The sequence below is a fragment of the Rattus norvegicus genome, chromosome 6 (assembly GCF_036323735.1).
Source record: "Rattus norvegicus strain BN/NHsdMcwi chromosome 6, GRCr8, whole genome shotgun sequence".
In the NCBI taxonomy this organism is placed as follows: domain Eukaryota; kingdom Metazoa; phylum Chordata; class Mammalia; order Rodentia; family Muridae; genus Rattus; species Rattus norvegicus.
Window position 1 is genome coordinate 128,883,764 of NC_086024.1, and position 25,471 is coordinate 128,909,234.

General features: G+C 43.7%; 1 protein-coding gene across 1 annotated transcript; it reads right to left on the bottom strand.

The window, feature by feature from the left end:
• Positions 1 to 656: 656 nt before the first annotated feature.
• On the bottom strand, positions 657 to 16,372 carry Serpina3j (serine (or cysteine) peptidase inhibitor, clade A (alpha-1 antiproteinase, antitrypsin), member 3J). The gene is made up of 4 exons (XM_008764902.3): positions 15,123 to 16,372; positions 13,076 to 13,349; positions 11,985 to 12,135; positions 657 to 1,597 (listed from the first exon to the last, which is right to left on the bottom strand). The coding sequence occupies exons 1-4, from the start codon at positions 15,757 to 15,759 to the stop codon at positions 1,397 to 1,399; spliced, it is 1,263 nt and encodes a 420-aa protein (XP_008763124.2). The 5' UTR covers positions 15,760 to 16,372; the 3' UTR covers positions 657 to 1,396.
• Positions 16,373 to 25,471: the final 9,099 nt, after the last annotated feature.

Below are 25,471 nucleotides of genomic sequence, written 5' to 3' on the forward strand. Positions count from 1 at the left end.
CACTGCCCTCAATGGCAATTACCAACCCCCAGCCCTGCCCCCCTTTCTGCCCTGTAGCTACCTGTGTCTACATTGCCAAGACAGGAGCAGTGATTGACCTTTGACCCCTGCCAAGGTCCCTGTAGCTGTGAGTGACTGGGAGAACACACGGAGCGAGGCTCTTTGCCATCTAGTTTCTGTGATGATCTTTTGCAAAACCAATGTCATCAAGGTTTCAGAGAAATGGGTCCATTTTAATTTGCCTTGAACAAAATTTTCTGCCAGTTCATCAGTCTACCTCTTCCTCTTCTTCCTCCTTCTCCTCTTCCTCCTTCTCCTCCTCTTCCTCCTCATCTGACCTCACCACATAACTCCTCACCTGTTCCTATGTCTCTGTGGGTCCTCTCTGTGAAGCATTCAGAGTCTTGATTCATCATCCACCTTCCAACCACAAGTTTAATACCCAAGGATCAGATACCTTGCTTGGTGTAGTTTGTCTTAGTGTCATCAGAGAACTTAGAAACCACAGTGTCTAGCTGTGTATCATGGGGAAAAGATGAAGCTTCTGTGTTCATCTGTTTCTGCATTTATTAAAGGGAGTAACAATAGCATATAGGTCACATCGTCTGAGAGATTATATGACTATCTTTATTCCCTGTTGTCACCAGAGCCCACTCCCTGCCAACAGGAGATGAATGAACAATGTCTGGACACATTCTGTGCAGGTAGACATTTATTGATCCTTTACTCCTACCCTTCCTTTGCTTTCAAACCGTCCTCTGAGTTTGGTCGGCTGGGAACTTAAGAAAAGTTGACTACTCTGCTGTGATTAGGAATGCTAGCAGGAAAGGAGCTCGTGTGAGCATCAGGCCACTGAGAAGTGAGGGATCCAGTAGTGTGGAGAGGGTCTGCAGGCCCTGCAAGGCTCAGTGGGTAGAACAGGAGTGTAGTAGTGCAAGAATGAGGCAGAAACTGGGCACATGGTTCCAGATGCTGCAAATTGACTCAGGGAAGCAAGTTCCCAACTTGTGCCTTGGCCTGTTGTGCATACGGAATGACCAGTGAGCTTGCATATTCCACCAACATTGCAGAAGCAGAAGAGAGACATGAGCAGATTATATCTGGGCAATGGACCTAATGTTGGGCCCAGGTTTTTGGTAGAGGCAGACAAAGGGGAGCAATCATGGGGAGAGGAAGAAAGGAAGAGTTCAGGCTCAGGAATAGGACCTAGTGTGGCCAAGAGGACTAGGAGCCTGACACAGACCATCCACCAGCTCCTGTGCTGTGAGACTAGTGAAGACAGTCAAAGTCACTGTTTAATTGCAAACATGCCACAGCCTATCAGAGGATGGAAGCCAAAAAGCACATAGAGACTCAATCTGTTAACTTGGAAAGAAGCCCCACATCTTGGGAAGTTCTAGTTTTCTAAAGGGTTGATTACCTTGCGCATAAAAGAGATAAGCTCAGAATTTGGTTCTAAAACCATGTAGAGGAATTTCCTGACAAAGTTAACAAACGTATCATTAAGTTTTGCAGGCCTGAAGTTATATTCGACTCTCGTAGTGGCCTCTGCTTCTGTGCCTGTCTCAGCCATGCCCAGCACAGTGTTGTGGATCATCTGTAGGGAGAGAAAGACATCACTCAATGGAGACCGGGAGGGAGGGAAAGAGGCTTGGAGCAAGCAGTGACAAATGGTTTTATCTGCTAGTGAAATTCTTTGTTCCTTCCACGAGCTGGATTACTCAAGTCTCTGCTCAGGGTGTGAGATGAGGCATGCCCTTGGTCTTCTCAGTGTCTGAACCTGTACTACCATCGAACCACTACAACAGGAGGACAGGAGTAGGCAATGCCAGGCATTTTCCCATAGGCAGCCTCCCAACAGCTATACATTAAACAGCGAGTGCACTGGCAGCCATGCAGGTTTCTGTTGAGTATTGTTATCTATTGTAATGCTAACTGTGGAGGCCACTAGGACCTGGTTGTTTCAGAAGAAGACAGGGTCTGCACTTAGATGGTAAGTGACACTGTCCCCAAGTTATTTCTGGTTGATGAATAAAGCAATCATGATGCCAACAGCCAATGGCTAAGCAAAATAGAGATAATTAGGGTTTAGGTTCCTGGGCTTGGGGTTCAAGAAGAACCACCAGGAAGAAGCAGTGCAGGAAGAGGAAAGAGAAACCACCACCATGGGTTCAGAATCAAGAGAAATATAATGTTTTTACTTTTATATATAGAGGGATATAAGTATATTTATTCACAGAAATATTACTCTCCAAAGAATGGAGAAATACAAAAATTGATATACACGCTCTAGGTAAAGAAGGGAGATATCAGTTGAAATTGATGAATAAATAAATCCAGGCTTTGAGATCAATATATAGTAGACTAAGTCATGAACACAGATAAAAAGAAAACGTGCTGAACAAGCTAATTAGAAAGCGCTTGGTAGGAGACACCGCCGGAACCTGAAAGAAACAGACCTGATAAACAGTTCTCTGCACCCAAATCCCGTGAGAGGGAGAGCTAAACCTTCAGAGAGGCAGACAAGCCTGGGAAACCAGAAGTGACTGCTCCCTGCACACACATCTCGGACGCCAGAGGAAAAAGCCAAAGACCATCTGGAACCCTGGTGCACTGAAGCTCCCGGAAGGGGCGGCACAGGTCTTCCTGGTTGCTGCTGCTGCAGAGAGCCCGTGGGGAGCACCCCACGAGCGAACCTGAGCCTCGGGACCACAGGTAAGACCAAATTTCCTGCTGCAAGAAAGCTGCCTGGTGAGCTTGGGACACAGGAAAGCAGAATTTCTCTAGAACCGGGCACGTTCTGTGTTTACCGGAAGTCCCACACCCGCGGATCCCGGCCCGCAGCAGCTCTCTGCTCCCAGACCCGGTGAGAGAGAGACCCAACCGCCTGGTCAGGTGGGCACTCCTGAGGCTGCAGAGCGGAAGAGACCACCAACACTGCTCACCCCTGCCCACATCCCTGGCCCAAGAGGAAACTGTATAAGGCCTCTGGGCTCCCGTGGGGTAGGGCCCAGGAGCGGCAGGACCCCTGTGCCTGAGACACCGCCGGAACCTGAAAGAAACAGACCTGATAAACAGTTCTCTGCACCCAAATCCCGTGGGAGGGAGAGCTAAACCTTCAGAGAGGCAGACAAGCCTGGGAAACCAGAAGTGACTGCTCCCTGCACACACATCTCGGACGCCAGAGGAAAAAGCCAAAGACCATCTGGAACCCTGGTGCACTGAAGCTCCCGGAAGGGGCGGCACAGGTCTTCCTGGTTGCTGCTGCTGCAGAGAGCCCGTGGGGAGCACCCCACGAGCGAACCTGAGCCTCGGGACCACAGGTAAGACCAAATTTTCTGCTGCAAGAAAGCTGCCTGGTGAACTCAAGACACAGGCCCACAGGAACAGCTGAAGACCTGTAGAGAGGAAAAACTACACACCAGAAAGCAGAACACTCTGTCCCCATAACTGACTGAAAGAGAGGAAAACAGGTCTACAGCACTCCTGTCACACAGGCTTATAGGACAGTCTAGCCACTGTCAGAAATAGCAGAACAAAGTAACACTAGAGATAATCTGATGGCGAGAGGCAAGCGCAGGAACCCAAGCAACAGAAACCAAGACTACATGCCATCATCGGAGCCCAATTCTCCCACCCAAACAAACATGGAATATCCAAACACACCAGAAAAGCAAGATCTAGTTACAAAATCATATTTGATCATGATGCTGGAGGACTTCAAGAAAGACATGAACACACTTAGGGAAGCACAGGAAAACATTAATAAACAAGTAAAAGCCTACAGAGAGGAATCGCAAAAATCCCTGAAAGAATTCCAGGAAAACACAATCAAACAGTTGAAGGAATTAAAAATGGAAATAGAAGCAATCAAGAAAGAACACATGGAAACAACCCTGGATATAGAAAACCAAAAGAAGAGACAAGGAGCTGTAGATACAAGCCTCACCAACAGAATTCAAGAGATGGAAGAGAGAATCTCAGGAGCAGAAGATTCCATAGAAATCATTGACTCAACTGTCAAAGATAATGTAAAGCGGAAAAAGCTACTGGTCCAAAACATACAGGAAATCCAGGACTCAATGAGAAGATCAAACCTAAGGATAATAGGTATAGAAGAGAGTGAAGACTCCCAGCTCAAAGGACCAGTAAATATCTTCAACAAAATCATAGAAGAAAACTTCCCTAACCTAAAAAAAGAGATACCCATAGACATACAAGAAGCCTACAGAACTCCAAATAGATTGGACCAGAAAAGAAACACCTCCCGTCACATAATTGTCAAAACACCAAACGCACAAAATAAAGAAAGAATATTAAAAGCAGTAAGGGAAAAAGGTCAAGTAACATATAAAGGGAGACCTATCAGAATCACACCAGACTTCTCGCCAGAAACTATGAAGGCCAGAAGATCCTGGACTGATGTCATACAGACCCTAAGAGAACACAAATGCCAGCCCAGGTTACTGTATCCAGCAAAACTCTCAATTAACATTGATGGAGAAACCAAGATATTCCGTGACAAAACCAAATTTACACAATATCTTTCTACAAATCCAGCACTACAAAGGATAATAAATGGTAAAGCCCAACATAAGGAGGCAAGCTATACCCTAGAAGAAGCAAGAAACTAATCGTCTTGGCAACAAAACAAAGAGAATGAAAGCACACAAACATAACCTCACATCCAAATATGAATATAAAGGGAAGCAATAATCACTATTCCTTAATATCTCTCAATATCAATGGCCTCAACTCCCCAATAAAAAGACATAGATTAACAAACTGGATACGCAATGAGGACCCTGCATTCTGCTGCCTACAGGAAACACACCTCAGAGACAAAGACAGACACTACCTCAGAGTGAAAGGCTGGAAAACAACTTTCCAAGCAAATGGTCAGAAGAAGCAAGCTGGAGTAGCCATTCTAATATCAAATAAAATCAATTTCCAACTAAAAGTCATCAAAAAAGATAAGGAAGGACACTTCATATTCATCAAAGGAAAAATCCACCAAGATGAACTCTCAATCCTAAATATCTATGCCCCAAATACAAGGGCACCTACATACGTAAAAGAAACCTTACTAAAGCTCAAAACACACATTGCACCTCACACAATAATAGTGGGAGACTTCAACACCCCACTCTCATCAATGGACAGATCATGGAAACAGAAATTAAACAGTGATGTCGACAGACTAAGAGAAGTCATGAGCCAAATGGACTTAACGGATATTTATAGAACATTCTATCCTAAAGCAAAAGGATATACCTTCTTCTCAGCTCCTCATGGTACTTTCTCCAAAATTGACCATATAATTGGTCAAAAAACGGGCCTCAACAGGTACAGAAAGATAGAGATAATCCCATGCATGCTATCGGACCACCACGGCCTAAAACTGGTCTTCAATAACAATAAGGGAAGAATGCCCACATATACGTGGAAATTGAACAATGCTCTACTCAATGATAACCTGGTCAAGGAAGAAATAAAGAAAGAAATTAAAAACTTTTTAGAATTTAATGAAAATGAAGATACAACATACCCAAACTTATGGGACACAATGAAAGCTGTGCTAAGAGGAAAACTCATAGCGCTGAGTGCCTGCAGAAAGAAACAGGAAAGAGCATATGTCAGCAGCTTGACAGCACACCTAAAAGCTCTAGAACAAAAAGAAGCAAATACACCCAGGAGGAGTAGAAGGCAGGAAATAATCAAACTCAGAGCTGAAATCAACCAAGTAGAAACAAAAAGGACCATAGAAAGAATCAACAGAACCAAAAGTTCGTTCTTTGAGAAAATCAACAAGATAGATAAACCCTTAGCCAGACTAACGAGAGGACACAGAGAGTGCGTCCAAATTAACAAAATTAGAAATGAAAAGGGAGACATAACTACAAATTCAGAGGAAATTCAAAAAATCATCAGATCTTACTATAAAAACCTATATTCAACAAAATTTGAAAATCTTCAGGAAATGGACAATTTCCTAGACAGATACCAGGTATCGAAGTTAAATCAGGAACAGATAAACCAGTTAAACAACCCCATAACTCCTAAGGAAATAGAAGCAGTCATTAAAGGTCTTCCAACCAAAAAGAGCCCAGGTCCAGACGGGTTTAGTGCAGAATTCTATCAAACCTTCATAGAAGACCTCATACCAATATTATCCAAACTATTCCACAAAATTGAAACAGATGGAGCACTACCGAATTCCTTCTACGAAGCCACAATTACTCTTATACCTAAACCACACAAAGACACAACAAAGAAAGAGAACTTCAGACCAATTTCCCTTATGAATATCGACGCAAAAATACTCAATAAAATTCTGGCAAACCGAATTCAAGAGCACATCAAAACAATCATCCACCATGATCAAGTAGGCTTCATCCCAGGCATGCAGGGATGGTTTAATATACGGAAAACCATCAACGTGATCCATCATATAAACAAACTGAAAGAACAAAACCACATGATCATTTCATTAGATGCTGAGAAAGCATTTGACAAAATTCAACACCCCTTCATGATAAAAGTCCTGGAAAGAATAGGAATTCAAGGCCCATACCTAAACATAGTAAAAGCCATATACAGCAAACCAGTTGCTAACATTAAACTAAATGGAGAGAAACTCGAAGCAATCCCACTAAAATCAGGGACTAGACAAGGCTGCCCACTCTCTCCCTACTTATTCAATATAGTTCTTGAAGTTCTAGCCAGAGCAATCAGACAACAAAAGGAGATCAAGGGGATACAGATCGGAAAAGAAGAAGTCAAAATATCACTATTTGCAGATGACATGATAGTATATTTAAGTGATCCCAAAAGTTCCACCAGAGAACTACTAAAGCTGATAAACAACTTCAGCAAAGTGGCTGGGTATAAAATTAACTCAAATAAATCAGTTGCCTTCCTCTATACAAAAGAGAAACAAGCCGAGAAAGAAATTAGGGAAACGACACCCTTCATAATAGACCCAAATAATATAAAGTACCTCGGTGTGACTTTAACCAAGCAAGTAAAAGATCTGTACAATAAGAACTTCAAGACACTGAGGAAAGAAATTGAAGAAGACCTCAGAAGATGGAAAGATCTCCCATGCTCATGGATTGGCAGGATTAATATAGTAAAAATGGCCATTTTACCAAAAGCAATCTACAGATTCAATGCAATCCCCATCAAAATTCCAATCCAATTCTTCAAAGAGTTAGACAGAACAATTTGCAAATTCATCTGGAATAACAAAAAACCCAGGATAGCTAAAGCTATCCTCAACAATAAAAGGACTTCAGGGGGAATCACTATCCCTGAACTCAAGCAGTATTACAGAGCAATAGTGATAAAAACTGCATGGTATTGGTACAGAGACAGACAGATAGACCAATGGAATAGAATTGAAGACCCAGAAATGAACCCACACACCTATGGTCACTTGATTTTTGACAAAGGAGCCAAAACCATCCAATGGAAAAAAGATAGCATTTTCAGCAAATGGTGCTGGTTCAACTGGAGGGCAACATGTAGAAGAATGCAGATCGATCCATGCTTATCACCCTGTACAAAGCTTAAGTCCAAGTGGATCAAGGACCTCCACATCAAACCAGACACACTCAAACTAATAGAAGAAAAACTAGGGAAGCATCTGGAACACATGGGCACTGGAAAAAATTTCCTGAACAAAACACCAATGGCTTATGCTCTAAGATCAAGAATCGACAAATGGGATCTCATAAAACTGCAAAGCTTCTGTAAGGCAAAGGACACGGTGGTTAGGACAAAACGGCAACCAACAGATTGGGAAAAGATCTTTACCAATCCTACAACAGATAGAGGCCTTATATCCAAAATATACAAAGAACTCAAGAAGTTAGACCGCAGGGAAACAAATAACCCTATTAAAAAATGGGGTTCAGAGCTAAACAAAGAATTCACAGCTGAGGAATGCCGAATGGCTGAGAAACACCTAAAGAAATGTTCAACATCTTTAGTCATAAGGGAAATGCAAATCAAAACAACCCTGAGATTTCACCTCACACCAGTGAGAATGGCTAAGATCAAAAACTCAGGTGACAGCAGATGCTGGCGAGGATGTGGAGAAAGAGGAACACTCCTCCATTGTTGGTGGGATTGCAGACTGGTAAAACCATTCTGGAAATCAGTCTGGAGGTTCCTCAGAAAATTGGACATTGAACTGCCTGAGGATCCAGCTATACCTCGCTTGGGCATATACCCAAAAGATGCCTCAACATATAAAAGAGACACGTGCTCCACTATGTTCATCGCAGCCTTATTTATAATAGCCAGAAAATGGAAAGAACCCAGATGCCCTTCAACAGAGGAATGGATACAGAAAATGTGGTACATCTACACAATGGAATATTACTCAGCTATCAAAAACAACGAGTCTATGAAATTCGTAGGCAAATGGTTGGAACTGGAAAATATCATCCTGAGTGAGCTAACCCAATCACAGAAAGACATACATGGTATGCACTCATTGATAAGTGGCTATTAGCCCAAATGCTTGAATTACCCTAGATCCCTAGAACAAACGAAACTCAAGACGGATGATCAAAATGTGAATGCTTCACTCCTTCTTTAAATGAGGAAAAAGAATACCCTTGGCTGGGAAGGGAGAGGCAAAGATTAAAACAGAGACTGAAGGAACACCCATTCAGAGCCTGCCCCACAGGTGGCCCATACATATACAGCCACCCAATTGGACAAGATGGATGAAGCAAAGAAGTGCAGACCGACAGGAGCCGGATGTAGATCGCTCCTGAGAGACACAGCCAGAATACAGCAAATACAGAGGCGAATGCCAGCAGCAAACCACTGAGCTGAGAATAGGTCCCCCGTTGAAGGAATCAGAGAAAGAACTGGAAGAGCTTGAAGGGGCTCGAGACCCCAAAAGTACAACAATGCCAAGCAACCAGAGCTTCCAGGGACTAAGCCACTACCTAAAGACTATACATGGACTGACCCTGGACTCTGACCCCATAGGTAGCAATGAATATCCTAGTAAGAGCACCAGTGGAAGGGGAAGCCCTGGGTCCTGCTAAGACTGAACCCCCAGTGAACTAGACTATGGGGGGAGGGCGGCAATGGGGGGAGGGTTGGGAGGGGAACACCCATAAGGAAGGGGAGGGGGGAGGGGGATTTGCCCGGAAACCGGGAAAGGGAACAACACTTGAAATGTATATAAGAAATACTCAAGTTAATAAAAAAAAAAAAGAAAACGTAAGGTAATAATTAGTAATAATTGCTTTAATTATCAAAATTTAGGGTTTTTTATCAGTTCAGTGGTTTTAATGGTATTAAAAATACTCTGTGTGAGAGGTCAAAGTAGATCAGGACTAAATAAAAATGAGCCTGCTAAATTGAGTCAGTTTAACACTTTTGATGATGGTGGGTTGGGGGACTAAGCAGATAGACTGTGTATTTGTTTTAACAGGAAAGAAAAAAGGCTTTGGACTCCTTACAAAATAACAAGGATAAGATTTCATAGAGGAAGAGTCCCTGAATGTCTTGGCTACAGCCTGGAAGCAAAAAAAAAAAAAAAAAAATCAAAAAGACCAAACAGGACAGGTGACACGATTGCTAATCCCTCTACTTGGGAACAGCCCTGAAACTGGCTGAGACTTAAAAATACCTCTAGCCAGAACTTCAGCTATACATAGATGATAAATCCTGTTGGCTATAGAATCCTCAAATTCGTCATGTCATCCTTTCATATGGCATGAATGAAGATTCATTTTGACTTGGTTATTAATCAAACTAATTTATAAGGGGTCATTATTCTTTCTCCTGCTCAAACAATGAGCAAAATTTCATCCTTTTTTTTTTTTTTTTTTTTTGGTTCTTTTTTTCGGAGCTGGGGACCGAAGCAAAATTTCATCCTTAACTCATCTGTTTACCTTGCCCATTCTATCAAATGTCTTCATTGAACGAAATACCAAGAGAGCAGACCTGATCAGCCTCAGGGATGCGGAAGTGACTCTCTGTTCCAGCTCCCTGCCTGATCATGCCTAAGCAGATGCTGTTTCCAGAGACTTCACTAAAGAAAAGCTTCAGAAAGGGCTGCTTATACCGATGACCTCGGTTCATCCAGTCTTTCAGATGGTTTCAGTCAGGACTTCAATTAAGCTCTGAACTTTCTCAACACATAAAGACAACAAATAATGCCAGCTAAATTTATTTTGATTTAATTATTTGCCTCAATTCAGCATGAAGCAGATATAAACTGGCTGTCTTCCAAATCCCATAAGGAATATCGGAGACTGACCACACAGTCACTAACAATTTTTCAAATTTTTGAAGCCACATCTATACATATTCAAATATATATTCCTTCTGAAATCTCTGATGGAATTGGACTAGTAACAGTCTCACAATTGAACTTAAGTTCTTTAGCATTAAAGAAGGTGTTCTAGATTTAAAAGGATAGTTTTCATATGATAATACAAGTTAAAATAAAAAGTGGTTGGCATACAGAATTATAAATTCATTAAGTTAGGATAGTTGGCAAAATAATTAATGTAAATAATGTAATGGACTAGATGGTGTAAGTGTATATCATACCTTATAATTTTCATAATGGCTCTATTGTATCAATTTACACCTGAGTGAAAATAGCTTTTTATTGGATTAAAATGGGAATAGTTGGAGATTGGTGTTTTGCTATCCATTGTAATGCTGTGGAGTAGGGTCCAAAGACCTGGCTGTCCCAGAGACAAGGTACTTAGATGCTACATGCCCCTGTCCCCAAATTGTTTCTGATTGGTAAATAAAGATGCCAATAACCAATAGATGGGCAGCAGAGACATAGGTGGGTTTTAGGCTTCACAGGCATGGATTGTGAGGAGAACCATGAGGAGGAAAAAGTGAAGGAAGAGGAAGGAGAAGTCACTATGTGTTAGGAGTCAAGACAACTTGGCATGGAGGGCTGGCCAATTGTAGTTAAGAGCACCCCAGAAGATACATAGTGAGTAATAACTCAGGGTTTCCATAGGAAAGTAGAAACTAATAGTGTAGAGGCTAGGCCACTGCCCAGTTATTGTTTAAGTTTTATTATAAATATAAATCTTGTGTATGTCTTTCATCCAGGAACTTAAATAGCTAAGGTGGGGTAGAAAACTTTGCTGGGAATAAATAATTTCTACAACAAATTTCAACATTTCTTATGCTCCAACATCGTTGTGATATACACCAGCATTGCACGGGGCATGGCTTCACATTTCCAGACTACCATGGGCTGGTGGTACAAATCTTAGTCCAGGGCTCTGAATGGGCCCTGGACAGCACAATAGACACCAATAGTTTGCACACCTAAGAAATGTGGTATAAGGGTCTAAGGGGATCTTTCCTCCTATTCTCAAGTTTTTCATTAGAATTGCCAGTTGCCAGTGATCCCTCCTTATTACCTTACTGCTACTATTGTGTGTTCTAGTCAGGTCGTAATGGCTGAGCACTGCATCAAAGAATCTCAGGGCCTTCAGTTGATTGTGGGTGGCCATGTAGTGAGTTATGGATGATTCTGCAGTGGATTTTGGGTGGCTCTGCAGTGGACTGTGAGAAGCCCTGCAGCATAGCACAGGATGGTTGATACCCATGTGATCTAAATCCAAGCATAAACACTTGCCCTACATTGTCAACTGCATGAGTTCAACACCTTGGTGTACAGAGTGACTGGTTGCACACTCTTAGAAAAAGTATCTGGGCTATGATTTATCTCTCTTAGGCATGAGGGATCACAGGCATGCAGGTTTTCTCACACATTGAGCATCCTTTTTTTTTTTTTTTTTTTTTTTTTTTTTTTGGAGCTGGGAACCGAACCCAGGGCATTGTGCTTGCTAGGCAAGCGCTCTACCACTGAGCTAAATCCCCAACCCCCACATTGAGCATCCTTACACACCCACATGGTCTTCACTGTCTACATTCAGAATCCAAAGTGAAAGATCCTCTGTTTCATTTCTTACCTGAGAGACTCTTACGTCCTTGGCTCCTGCGATCCCTGAAAGATCAGCCTGTGTGTTGAACACGTCCATGATGCCCAGCTCTGGAAGGATGTTTTCTAGTTTGTAGGTTTTGGACAGGGAAAACTTGGGTAGGTGGAGCTCATCTATTATCCTGATAATAAAAATATTTAAATTAAAGAGCCACAAGAACCTGTGTCCAATCAACACAACATATGTCTGAAGGGTAATCTTTTATAAGAGCCCTGTTGCTGGAGAAGAGTCCTCTATCCACCCATGCTTAGACCTCATGATTTTGGTTTTCCTAAAGCATTAATTATTCATCAGGGCCTGAGAGAATTTGAACTCCTGGCTTGATACTAACTTCCTTGAATGGGAAGATTTTACTTCTAGATCTGTAAAATGCAGCCCTTCCCTGTCATTTTGACCCTAGATATCACCTAATGACCCTTCTATTCACAATAGGAGACTGCATCAGACTCCAGCATTCCTTACCCTTAATTGTCCATCTCAAACTCACCACTGCATCCAACTTCACTTTTAACTTATTAAATAATGAATAGTTCTGTTTTCATTCCCCCAAACCCTGTCATCTTTCTCAATTAGTAGATAGCCCAGAAGGATGAGAGTTTTGTGTCCATTCTTCTTGATACTCTCTCAGAGTCTAAGTCAAGGCTTGGCACATAGTAGGTCTTCAATTTACCATTCCATGAATGTGAAAGAGTGAGTAATAAGGTGTTTTGCAGGTTACAAGTAGCGCAGCTAATTTTCAATGGTGATATCCCAACCACAATTAGTTCTGTCTTCCAAAGACCCACTCAACATTCATTGTCATTTATAGCCTGTTAGAGACAGAGAAAACCTCCCCTCCTGGTTTGAGGTGCTCTCATTTAGTCAACAGCAAAAGCCACAGGAAAATCAGACAATAAATAATAGACAGAGGAAGGAAATTAAATTCAACTCACACATGACTCCTGTTGGCACCTTAACCACTACACTGGATATAAGGGAGACTCTGAGGTACATGGACACTGGGTATCATAAGAAGAGCAGTACAGGGATCAATTATGGTTCTGGGTCCTGAGGATATGCACCTGGGTTTCAGAGAGTCCGTCCACTTCCTGAGGGTCCCTGGATGTAAGCTGGCTTCCACCTGCTCCATCTTGCCCTGGTCAGGGAGGATGAACATGGCCTTGCCATGGCCTTTGTAATTCAGCTCCACCACAGTACATTTCAGTTCCTCATCCCAGAAGTAGGGTGTGGTCAAGTCCTCAGTTTTCATCATGAGCACTTTCACGGGCCTCCTGCTGTCCAATATGAATTTTCCCATGAATGTGTCATCAGGGTCAAAGGGCACACTCCACTGGCCTAAAGGTGAAGCAAATCATCACATTGTAATAGCTTAAAAACACTCCAACTCCTTCCTATCTGTGCTCTGCTTCTGAGTTGTGAGAGCAATTCACCCTTTTTCAGTCACCCAGATTTACCCTCAGGATGGCATATGCTCAACTGGAAAAAAATCTTGGTAGGTAAACAATATGGTAGCAATGAAAATCCAGGCTTAGTTTGAAAAGGGTACCTCAAGACCACAGCTTAACTACATGAGCTCCTCACACAGTCAGGCGTGTGTGGTGGAGTGTGTAATAGAGGCCAGAGTGAACGTTGTGAGACTGGAGACAGGGGAGATGTGAGGGTCCTTTCTTCCTCAGTGGAACCATGTTTAGAAGGCAATAGCTTGTGGGATATGTTTTAGTAGAAATAAACTCCACAGATGGAGTTCTCCCACATCGTGAGCAGTATACAATTTCTTAGACTGTAGGGAAAATATGAGTAATTAGTCCTCCTTGCCCACATGGGAATTGACCACATTGACAATGAGAGATATCAGCTCAAGCTTATTTCAGATTGCTAATCCCTGTACCCAGTAACAACACACATTGTGGGTCTTGATGGTAAAACAATTCCTTGTTCTCAGCATCTCATAGCATGAACATACATCCTACCTCAAATCAAGGAGCACTTGAGACTGTGTCCTGTGTAAGTGAGACAGCCATTCCTACAGTCTAACCCTTCAGGCGGTCACACTGCCTTGACCATCCCCAGCCCACAGCAGCTCTGTCATCTGTCCTCTGCCTTCTATCCTCCTGAGCTCTGACCTCCTGTTTTATATTTCTCTCTACTGTCACCTTGATTTTCCGCCTAGAGCTGAGTCTTTCCCTCCCTATATCCCAGACTAACTTTAATTAGCCCAGATCCACCCAACGTCTGGTCACATCATTACTTCTTTCAGGCAGTGATTTCTGGGATGCCACACTGCTCCCTGGTCTCTATCGGGCAGGGAGTTATGGTTGTGGGTTCCCTGGACTTTCCCCCAACTAATCTTACCTATACTGTCTCCAACTGAGTCTCTGAACATCATGGTGACAAGTCCCAGCAGATTCTTTTCCCCAGGAATATGTCTTAGGAATTCAGATCTTTCATATATTAATTTTATAAAAGTAAAATTCTAAGAAGCAACCAGGCATTAACACAGAACACTGCCTGGTTCACAGTCCCCTTTTCTAATGACTTTTCCCAGTCCCTGATTCTCCATGCTCCTATTCAGCTCATTACACATTAGGGTCAGGGGAGAAGTCCTATGTAGGAACTGCCCTCGGGGCTCTTCACTAGTTTTTAGTTATGATGTTTTTCCATTTAGATTAGGGTAGCTAGCCTCCTTCAGATCAAGAATTCCCAGCCCACCAGGACCCTGCTGGAGACCAACACATGGGCTACCTCATGTGGAAACGTATTAGAAATGACTGATATGGTCAGACTGAGGGATCTGATTTGTTTATGGTAGCCATGGCTTCAGCCTACTCTGGAGGGCAGGCATGTGAAGACAGGGTATTCTGTTAGTAAGTTTAAGTCACGGCCCAATTCAACACTCTTGGATTAACAGTTCACTGCTTCTGTTAGGCATGTTCTAGGAATTACATCAATATCTGAAAAAATCTTACAGGAGAAGTAGGCTTTGTGTAATAAAGAGAGACACACATGACTCTGAGGACCTGGGCACCTTCTTTCCAGTGGTTAGTATAAGGATACAGGTTCCCAGGCAACATCCTCTCCCTTAATTCACCAAACAATGATCATTCTTACCTGTAAAGAGGAGGAAATTCAACATCACTATCGATGTTCTTTCCTCTAGTTCTGTGACCATTTCCTTGATTTTCCCCTGGCTCTGTATCATCACATAGTCATTGATGAACTTTCTTGCCTCACAAGTCTGCTGGAAGTCAGTTGCGAAGACCTCAGTCTGGTACAGAGCCTTTGCCTTCTCCTTAAAACCATTCAGGATCTGCAGGTGCTTTTCAACAAACAGGAGATTAGCTCTGCTTATCTGTCCCTGGCCCCCTGGCTGGCTAAGCCTTTGTAGGAGGTCCCTATAGTTCTGGTGGATGTCTATCTCAGTGGTCTCTGTGAGATTGAACTTGAGACCTTCTAGAATCTCCTGTAAGGTGTTGCCCTTTGCGCCCAGAGACAAAGAGGCCAAGGCAGCTGAGATGCTAAGTGGGGAGAAGGCAATATTTTTATTTGGATTCTTCAAAGCCAACTCTTTGTAGAGACTGAAGGCAAAGTCAGTGTTGATGGAGGCCAGTGTCCCACTGTCCAATTGTTTTTTAGTATCTTGGTCCTTCTGGACTTCAGGGTGCCTTCCTAGTGTGCCATCTCTGCAGCAGAGAGCAGCAGGACAGATCACGGCCGTGATGATCCCCAAAACTACAATGAAGGCCATCTTCTCCGTTCTTTGGGATGAAAAATAAACATCCTTTGAGTCAGGGAGCACCAGCTGATGCTCTGCCCATCTCCTATTTCTCCCACCTGGCAGACATTATGCTCTGCTCTGCTGTGCTACCTGTCTCTTTGACTGCCCATGGGAAGTGTTTTGGAAACTCAATGGCATTGCTATATAATTTGCTCCCGCCTACCACAGAGGAACTGCTGTTGCAGAAGCCTATTTCTCCATTTAAAAGAATAGCATTCAGAAGGGGAGGGTCTTTTCAGCCCCACAAATGAAAAGAGAGAAGAACCTGGAGCTTGACACAATCATTGTGCAGTCTTAATGTATAATACATTCTCCCTTTTGGGATTGGCATAAGGTCACATTAGAGGTCAGGAAACCCTCTTCCTTTGCAAGTGTGCCCTCACCTATCAAGAATCTCTAATCCACACTGAAGAAAGGAACCTTGGATAAACTTTGTATCCCTTAATCTAGTGCATGTTTCTGGGAGTCAGGAGATTAATTGAGAGAAAACATTGGATATATCTGGCTCAGTGCCAAATCCCTGTCATCCCTGAGAATACCTAATAGAAGGACCAATAGGGAGAGGTTTTTACAACCTTACCAGGGTACCACCTGGCCTCAGGCTTGGGAGGCATCCAGACTAGAAAAAACCAAAATGGTTTTCAAGTGTCTGATACCTGTACCAGATTTTAATTTGTCCGACAGTGTGGCTGTGTGGTGGCAAGCAAATATCTAGTTCTCTGTAGGCAGCCTGTTGTGTGCCCCATTGACATGATTGGGAAAAGTGACTGGCTCATTACGGATTTTGGAGAGGATGTGGAGCATGTCTAGAAGGCTAAGTCTTCTATACTCCCCTTCAGTAAAGAACACACTTAACTTTTTGATAATGATAAACGTAGCCTCCCATTCGCAACTTTTGTCCACACTGTACAAGAGTTGAGATGGGAAAGTAGATGAGAGAGAGGAATGGAAAGGCAAGGAAGGATAGAGAAGAAAGGGGACAAAATGAGTTGTGGGAGAAAGAGGAGTGGAAAAGTGCAAGGAAGAGGGGGTAGGGCAATAAAAGAGGGAAGAAGGAGTAGGATGAGAGAGCCAAAAGGAAAATGGAGGGGAGAGGAGACTGAAAAGGTGTAGAATGGCTGAGCTGTTGACTTCGTTTTCTTGCTAGGTGAGAATGTCGACCTTCTTAGCCATGGATTTCCCAGGGAATATTGTGGTCCATGACCCCAAGGTATCTCCTGTCTTAAGTGAGTGTGGCAGTGAGGCCACCTCTCCTAGATGAATTCTCTAATTATCCTGTTCACTCCTGGCCATTATATCAACATCTGAGCTAGGCCTGGTCTCAGTACTTCCTCTGTGGAAGGCCAGAAGGAACAGGCTCCTCTCACTTTCCAGTAGCATAGCCCATGGCACCTGCAACTTCTATAGCCTTGATGATCTAGACGAGAGTGAAGTTTCTATACATTACAGACATGTCCCCTGACTCAACCCCCATTGTCTAAGAATAACTTCTCACCACCCAAACCAAGACTGCAAGTCACAGCCAGTAACACAACCTTGAGAAGACTTCTGTCTCTGTCCCCAGATAGAAGGTTTTCTGAAGATTACCTGCAGACACGATGCCAGCTGCCAGTATCCTTGTTAGGTGAGTCCAGTGCAGCGTTGCTGTCTTTCTGGTGTGCTTTTTCCTCTACCACACCAATGTGCATTCATCTCCAGGGACTCCTCCCTGCTGTTACAAAATGCTAATCAAGACATCCTGGGTTCTGTGCTCATATTTGAGATGGACAGACAGGATGATTTATGGTGAGAGTGACTACAGGCTTTATATTGCAGAACACGACCTGGTGGGAAATCCACTAATAGCATTCTAAACTAGAGGCCAACTTCTGTTTCTGTAATAGCTTAAAGGTCAGTCTGGAACTGGTGAGTAGTCAAAGCCAAAGACAGGGCATCAGCCCTGACCCACTTGTCACAAGGAAGAGAAGAGACGAATCTTCCCAAGTTACTTCACAAAGGATACAACTCTATGTCTGTGCTCCTTGGTCTCATTATGGAAACTCACAGAATAATAAACACATGTCTCAATGTTTACAGGCCTTTGCCTGCATCTATATTACCTTCCTTTCTGCCAGAAAGGCTATTTCTTAAGGGAGGCCGCCTGTGCTTGGCAGTGGAGGAAATCGAAAAGAGCCTGTGTCTGCAGAGAGTACCTGCCTCGTTAGAATTTCTGTTCAATGGAGAGAATGGAGTCTGGAGGATATATCCTGAGGCCTAAGACCTAAGACCTATCTTGCTTGAAGTTCCCTGTAAAGAGAATCTCTTGCCTACTCTATGTACAGAACCATCCCTTTTCAACCAAAACCTGAGGGACTATTAGCTGAGGCAGGAAATAGGAGGTGAGACATTTGGTAGAGAGAGGAACTCTCTGATTGAGTCAGGTTCAGGAAGAGAGTCTGCCTGGACTTTGAGGAGACAGATCAGGAAAAGGAGAGGTAAGCAGCTTCATGGCAGAATTTAGACTAGTTCAAATGAGATAATTGGGTTACAAGGTAGGAGAAGTGATACAAAGCTTGTGACTCAGGCATTTTATTCATAAATAATGTCTCAGAATCATTATTTTGGGAACTGTGGTATATTGGACAGTTCACAGTTACAGTTTTGGTTTGATGTTTTGCTTTCTGTATGTCAGAACCAAAGCCTGTGACAACAGAAACGATTACCTCAGCAGACAACTAGGTGCACCCCAAATGCTAAGAATGGCAGCTCATGATGGTTTGAGCCTTGATGAGCTTCCCCCATCTTGTCGAGGCTGCCTCTCAGGCATCCACCCATGCCCTTTCAACTTGCCTTCATCTGTGACTTTCTTTTTTAAAACTGTAAAGTATCGATGAGACTGCTTCCACATAGGAACAGGGAATTCATGTAATGGAAATCTGTGTTCTCTGACTGCTGTCACCCAAAATGGCTCAGGAATGAAGGTTCTTTTTCCCTTTTGGATGAGAGTTGTAAATTTTGTGTCAACAGTGCTGTTAGATACTCAGTAACACCTTTTTATTCCCAAAGTTGCTGTCCCATATTAGAAGTGCACGTTCTAAGAAGAAGCAATATGGTGGGGAAAATAAGATTTATAGTGGGTCACTTCATGCCAAAAATGTAGATCACCTATGACCATTCCTGTTTTCCAGGAAGCACCCTAACATCCCCACAATTCTGCTACTTCAGGAAGGGACACCTAAGTCTGCTTCAATTTAGATAACCTGAATCGGCTCACACCTGCCTACCTGCTGTCAAAGAAATATCTGTTTGTTCCTCTGATACTTTGCTTGTTCTCCTGCACACTGACACAGACACAGATACAGACACACATACATACACATACACACACACACATACAGCTACACACAGACACATACACTCATACACACACATGCATACACACACAGAGGTGTGTTGGGGAGAGTGGGAGAGAGAGAGAGAGAGAGAGAGAGAGAGAGAGAGAGAGAGAGAGAGGGGTACATTGGCAAATTTCATCTCTAATAAATTTTTTTACCAGGTTATTGTCCATTTTGATGCATCACTGCTTCCTGGCTAATGTTTGACTCTAACTAAAACGAAGTGCCATTTTTATACACTTCCCAGGGAAGATGACTTTGTTTGGCTGCATGCTGTTGCCCACCATATTCGCCCTCCCTGTTTAGAGTTGGCCTTTCTAGCTGGTTTTCTCCTCCTCTGTGCTTACTAGATTTATTTCAAATCAACACAACTAGCCTGAGTTGAGAAAATGTAATCTTAAACGACAAATGCCTATGTAAGGTCTGGTTCCAGGCAAGCACATAGGATATATTTTTAATTATGTTAAATTAGAGAGCTCAGCCAATGAGGGTGCTATCATCTCTGGCTCATGGTCCTGGGCTTTTATAAATAAGGAGGCAGAGCAAGCCATGTGAAGTAAGCCAGTAAGCAGCACCCCTCCATAACTGCTGTAACAGCTTCTGCCTACTGCTTTCTGACCTGTTTGGCTTTCTGTCCTGATTCTCCTTAATGGTAAACACTGTTTAATATACAGAAACCCCTTCCTCCCCAACTTGCTTACTGGTCATGGTGTTTCATGACAGCAATAGAAACTATAACTGAGGCATTCCCTTACTTTGTCCTCTCTTCTCTAGACACCTACATGCTTAAGTGGCATTTTGTAGCTGACTCATCACTGCCTATCTTTCATTGGATTACTGGAGCCTGCTGTCTCTCTGTTTTTCTGGACTCCTGGATCCTATGGAATAAATGCCCGTCAATGCTTCAGACAGCTCCTCGTTGCACTCCTATATTCCCCATCTGAAGTAAAGGGATGCTTGTCCCCTGTGACGCTGAGCTTCTTTCTGACAAGTCTTTCTCTTTGGAACACCCTCAGACTGAGACTCTGTCCCTACAGCACTCAGAGCTTCTTCCCTAGCTGTCTCTCAATTTCTATGCTAATGGACTCCTCTTCATGGTGGCATTCCTTTACACACTTTCTCATGTCTCTCCACCTTCCTTTTTCCTCTTAAGTTCTCTGCTGCCACCTTTTCAAGGTTGCCATTCTTCTGTTTTCTCTGTCTCTGTGACATGCTGAACCCTGAACTCTTCCCATTCCAAACTTAAGTCTTCTACTCCACTTGCTTGTCACCTTAAGTCACTTTCCATCCCCAGAACTGGAACTGTCATTAAGACTCACCACCTTCTCTTTACTCCAATATGCTTCTGCCCCTATACAAGCTTGACATTATCAACAGGCAGGAAATGCCATGTGTGATTATCAGGTTCTCATTTACCTGCACATATTCTGTCAATGTGCCTGTGAGTGGTCTGAGAGGCTAGCTTCAGTCTTCCTTTGCCCTTCATTCCTGGCCTCCAACTCTTCCCCATGCATTTACAAGATTGACCTGACAACAACCTAACATCCTCCCGAAGATGATCAGAACTTAGAGCTTCTGTCTCCCTCTCCCTTCAGCTTTGATCTACAGGACACAGCCCTTCCATGGGTCCTGATGGAGTCTTTAACCTTTCTTCTGAATCATCCCAAAACAATTGCATTGGAGCATGGAGTGTGTTTTATTAAGATCCTCAACTTACCTTTTGCTCCACTCACTGAGCCCTTAGACTCCTTTATAAAGATCCTTGTGGCTCTTCTCTCACTGAGACATATCACAGACCTATCCTGTGCAGGAGAAACATTACACTCTGCACTGCATGATCTGCTCCTGTTCACCTTCTGGAAACATCTGTCCTCTCCTTTCCATTGCTCTAACTTACAAATGTATTCCATCTCAAGACATCGGCCTGGGCACTCAGATCCTGAGCGCCCCAGTACTGTGCCCCATTTCACAGCTCAGTTTCTCATTCCCTTAAATTCTGGCTCATGTGGATCTACCTGATTTCTGCTCTTGCTGTCTCCAGGGTTCATTTTCCTACACCCTTCTGGAATGCTGTGTTATGTTGGTCAAGCTTTCCTAGCAAGAAGGCTAGTTCACAGGGAGGTACTCTCCTGTCTCCTACACTGCTTACATCTTATGGTTGTCATTGACTGGACATACATGCCACAACTGGTTCATGTACCCAACTTTGGGCATAACAACCTAGGGATCCATGATGTTACCACAGATAAGAGTCATTTCCCTGACCTATCTCCATCTCCAAATATTCTAAACTAATTCCCCTGCCTTAGCTCACTCAGTTTGGATCACTTATTTCCAGATCTTATTGTCGTGCCAAGATATTCCCTGATGCCATTCTTCTATTTGACCTTGGGAAGTCTGGACTTTCTGGACTTCAGTTCATATCTGTGTAGGAACAGGCAAAGGAGCTTTCTTTTTTTTTTTCTTTTCAGACCTGGGGACCAAACCCAGGGCCTTGTGTTTGCTAGGCAAGCGCTCTACCACTGAGCTAAATCCCCAACATGCAAAGGAGCTTTCTTTTCAGGTCCCAGGCACTGTGGGATCCACAGTTTACCATGCAGACATGGCCAAGTCCAATAATCACACCACACACAACCAGTCCTGGAAATGATACAGAAATTGCATCAAGAAACCCCATCACGAAGCTTTACATCTCTTAAGGGTGTTGACTCCAAGTTCCTGAGGAACGTGTGCTTTGCCAATAATCACAAGTAAGGCCTGAATAAAATGCAGACCAACAATTCAAAGGCAGTGAATGCATGCACAGAGGCCATCAAGGCCCTTGTGAAGCCTCAGGCCAACAAGTCCAAGATGCCAAAGGGCCCCAGCTATAAACTTAGCCATCTGACTTTATCGCTCACCCCATCCTTTGGAGGAGGATTCGAAGCTACATGGCCAAGGGTCATAGGCTCTGCCAAGCCAAGCCCAAGGTTCACACAAAAGCAGAGGCCAAAGCTCTAGCTAAGGCCTAGGCATCAGGTCCAGCTCAGGCTCCCAAAGGTGCCCAGGCCCCTGTCAAGGCCCCATAGATAAGGTTCCTGTGAAGACAGACAGACTGCTGTCACACACCTACCTACACACTATTTGCAGATGACCTGTATCCTACAGTGTTTTACTAATCAAGTTGAGACAAGAAACAAAAAGGAAGAAGCAAGAGACTCCCAGCCCACCCAGAAGCTTAGCTTCCTGGAAGCCTCTTGTCTTCAGAGCCTCCTCCATGCTGAGGCTCTGTTTTCTTCATTCCTTGGCCATCTGCCTTGGTGAATATCTTGCTTTCATTGTAAGACTGGGGCTTAATTTTTTTATTATATTAGCATTCATAAACTCCCCAAACACCATTCTGAATTCATTCACACATTCTCGCATTCATTCATTCACTGCTGCTCTGCATCAGGATCTGACATTTATGCATGAGATAGGTGAAGGGCCACAGCAGCCGGCCTTGAGGCTTGGGTCTAGGGGTTGGGAGCAGACACCTGGAGATTGTGGTGCTGTGGTACCTGCTGTGTAGTCTGAGTGATGTCAGACCATCTGTAGTTGAGATTCCTATCCAGTTCTTTTTCTCTTTGTGATTTCTTGGTAAGAGTTCATTGTGGACAATGCATTCTCCAAGGTCCACAAATCTCTGAACTTGAGCTGAACCTGTCCTGTCCTGTGATGACTAGTGAAAAGCTGCTCAGTTCTGCAATGAGCCCCTCCTTAAAGGGACCATCCACAGTCAGCCATGTTAGCCTGAATCCTCCTGGCAGCATTTTGACAGACAGTTGCCCTACATCTTGTTCTAGGATTGTAGGTATTACAATCCTATGATGTCAGAAGTTAATGCAAATGCAGGTAACTGGAGGGAAAAGAGCAGAGGCAGAGAGTGAGGAGCTCCAGCAGGCTGCCCTGAGGAGAATCCTCCCTGAAGGGAAGCGAAGAGAAAGGAGAGCAGAGGATGTGGGCTCATTCTGGGTGTTCACAGCAAGGGTGAGCCTGCATCACTCTTCCCTCTTTCCACTCCCTTGGTGTGCTGCTGGGTAGTTTTAGAACAGCATTTTTATGTCTCGTGTGTGTGTGTGTGTGTGTGTGTGTGTGTGTGTGTGTGTGTGTGTGTACATAGGACAATTAGTTGTGGTAGACTGTGTCCTTTTTAGCTGGCTGGGCATCCAAGGATCACATTCTCTTGAAGTGAATATTTTCTATGAACCTTCCAAGGAACTAAAAAGTCTCAAGGGTCAGCATGGACAGGGGTCTGTCCACAGGGAGACAATGGGATGCTGAACTGCTGCATGTACAGAGAGGGTGTGGAGGCTGCACCTGACTCAAGGTCCACAGCACAAATATCCACCCGACAGTAGTCCTACCCTGCCCTTTCAGATGACAACTGGAGAGCAGGGTACTTTTGGAACAGGGTGTGTCAAAACAAACTCCTGTGTGTGTGTGTGTGTGTGTGTGTGTGTGTGTGTGTGTGTGTGTGTGTGTTGTGTGTTTGTGTGTGTGTGTTTATATTTTTTATTTGATATATTTATTTACATTTCAAATGTTATCCTCTTTTCCAGATTCCCATCTGGAAACACCCTATCCCATTGGCCCCTGCCTGCTTTAATGAGGGTGACCCAATCAACTACCTACTCCAACCATATGGCCCTAGCACTCCCCTGCACTGGGCCATCGAGCTTTCACAGGACCAATGTCCTCCCTTCCCATTGATGTCAGATAAGTGCATCTCCTGATACATATGCAGCTGGAGCCATGGGTGCCCCCATGTGTATTCTAGGTATATACCCAAAATATCCTCCAACATGTAACAAGGACACATGTTCCACTATGTTCAGAGCAGCCTTATTTATAATAGCCAGGATCTGGAAAGAACCCAGATGTCCTTCAACAGAGGAAAGGATACAGAAAATATGGTACATTTACACTATGGAATACTAATTAGCTATTAAAACAATGACTTTACGAAATTCTTTGGCAGATGGACGGAATTAAGAATATCATCCTGAGTGAGGCAACCCAGCCACAAAAGAACACACGTGGAATGCACTCACTGATAACTGAGTATAAGCCCACAAGCTTGGAATACCCAAGATATAATTCACAGACCACATGAATTTTAAAAGGAAAGAAGACCAAAATGTGCATGCATCAGTCCTTCTTAGAAGAGGGAACAAAATGCCCATGTGAGGAAAGACAGGGACAATGAGTGGAGCAGAGCCTGAAGAAAGGCCATCCAGAGACGACCCACCTGGGGATCCATCCCATATGGAGCCACCAAACCTAGTCACTATTGCTGATGCCAAGAAGTGCTTGCCTGATATAGCTGTCCCCTGAGAAGCTCTGCCAGAGCCTCAGTGATACAGATGAGGATGCTTGCAGCTAACCAATGGGCTGAGCATGAAGACGTCAATGCAGGAGTTAGAGAAAGGACTTAAGGAGCTGAAGGGATTTGCATTCCCACAGGAAGAACAACAATATCAACCAACCAGACAGTCTAGAGCTCTAGGGCCTAGACTACCAACCAAAACAAACTCTTATTTGCTGATCAATATACTCTTGAGCCTCAGTTTCGACTCCTGCCTCTTCTCTGTTGCTGGATGACATGAAGGTCACATTTAGTGACACATACATCCTCAGTCACTAGAAAATGCAGGAAGCCAACCTCTTCTGATTTCCCTTTCTGCCCAGCACATTGTGGACAAATGCTGCTCATTCCTGAGACTGACAAGACTTATCTCTAGAGAGTTCATGGTTGTTAAACATGTCCTGCCTGCCCATCCCTCTGGTCTTGGGTGCTTTTAACACTGTGATGGCAGGGTGCATATCAATCTAATGATGGAGGATGACAATTGGCAGGACCTGACACTCGGATGCTGAACACTTAGTTTGAACTTTAAGGAAGAGGATGAACCTTAGCAACTGCATCCCTCCTCCTTCCTCAGCTGTCCAGGGGACCAGGGAAGGAGTGACAGTGACCTGGCTGACTAAGGGCAGAGAGGAGTGTGTGAGCCAGGTGTCCTGTTCTTCCTGCTCCTCCTGCCAGCAGCCCTAGGCAGTCTACCTGATCCCCAGCAGCCTCAGCCATTTCTCTGGGAAACATGTGGGTTTGCTACGACAGGCCTATATATGTCTTCTTTTATTTTCTGCTTGTAACACCTCAAATTGTTCAAGTTCAAGGCCAAGTGTTCCTTGTTTGAGTCAAAACTGTGCAAGACTCTAATAATGGATCAACCTGACATCCAACAGCAGATTCGTCCATTTTCAATTTATTAGCAATATATAAATGT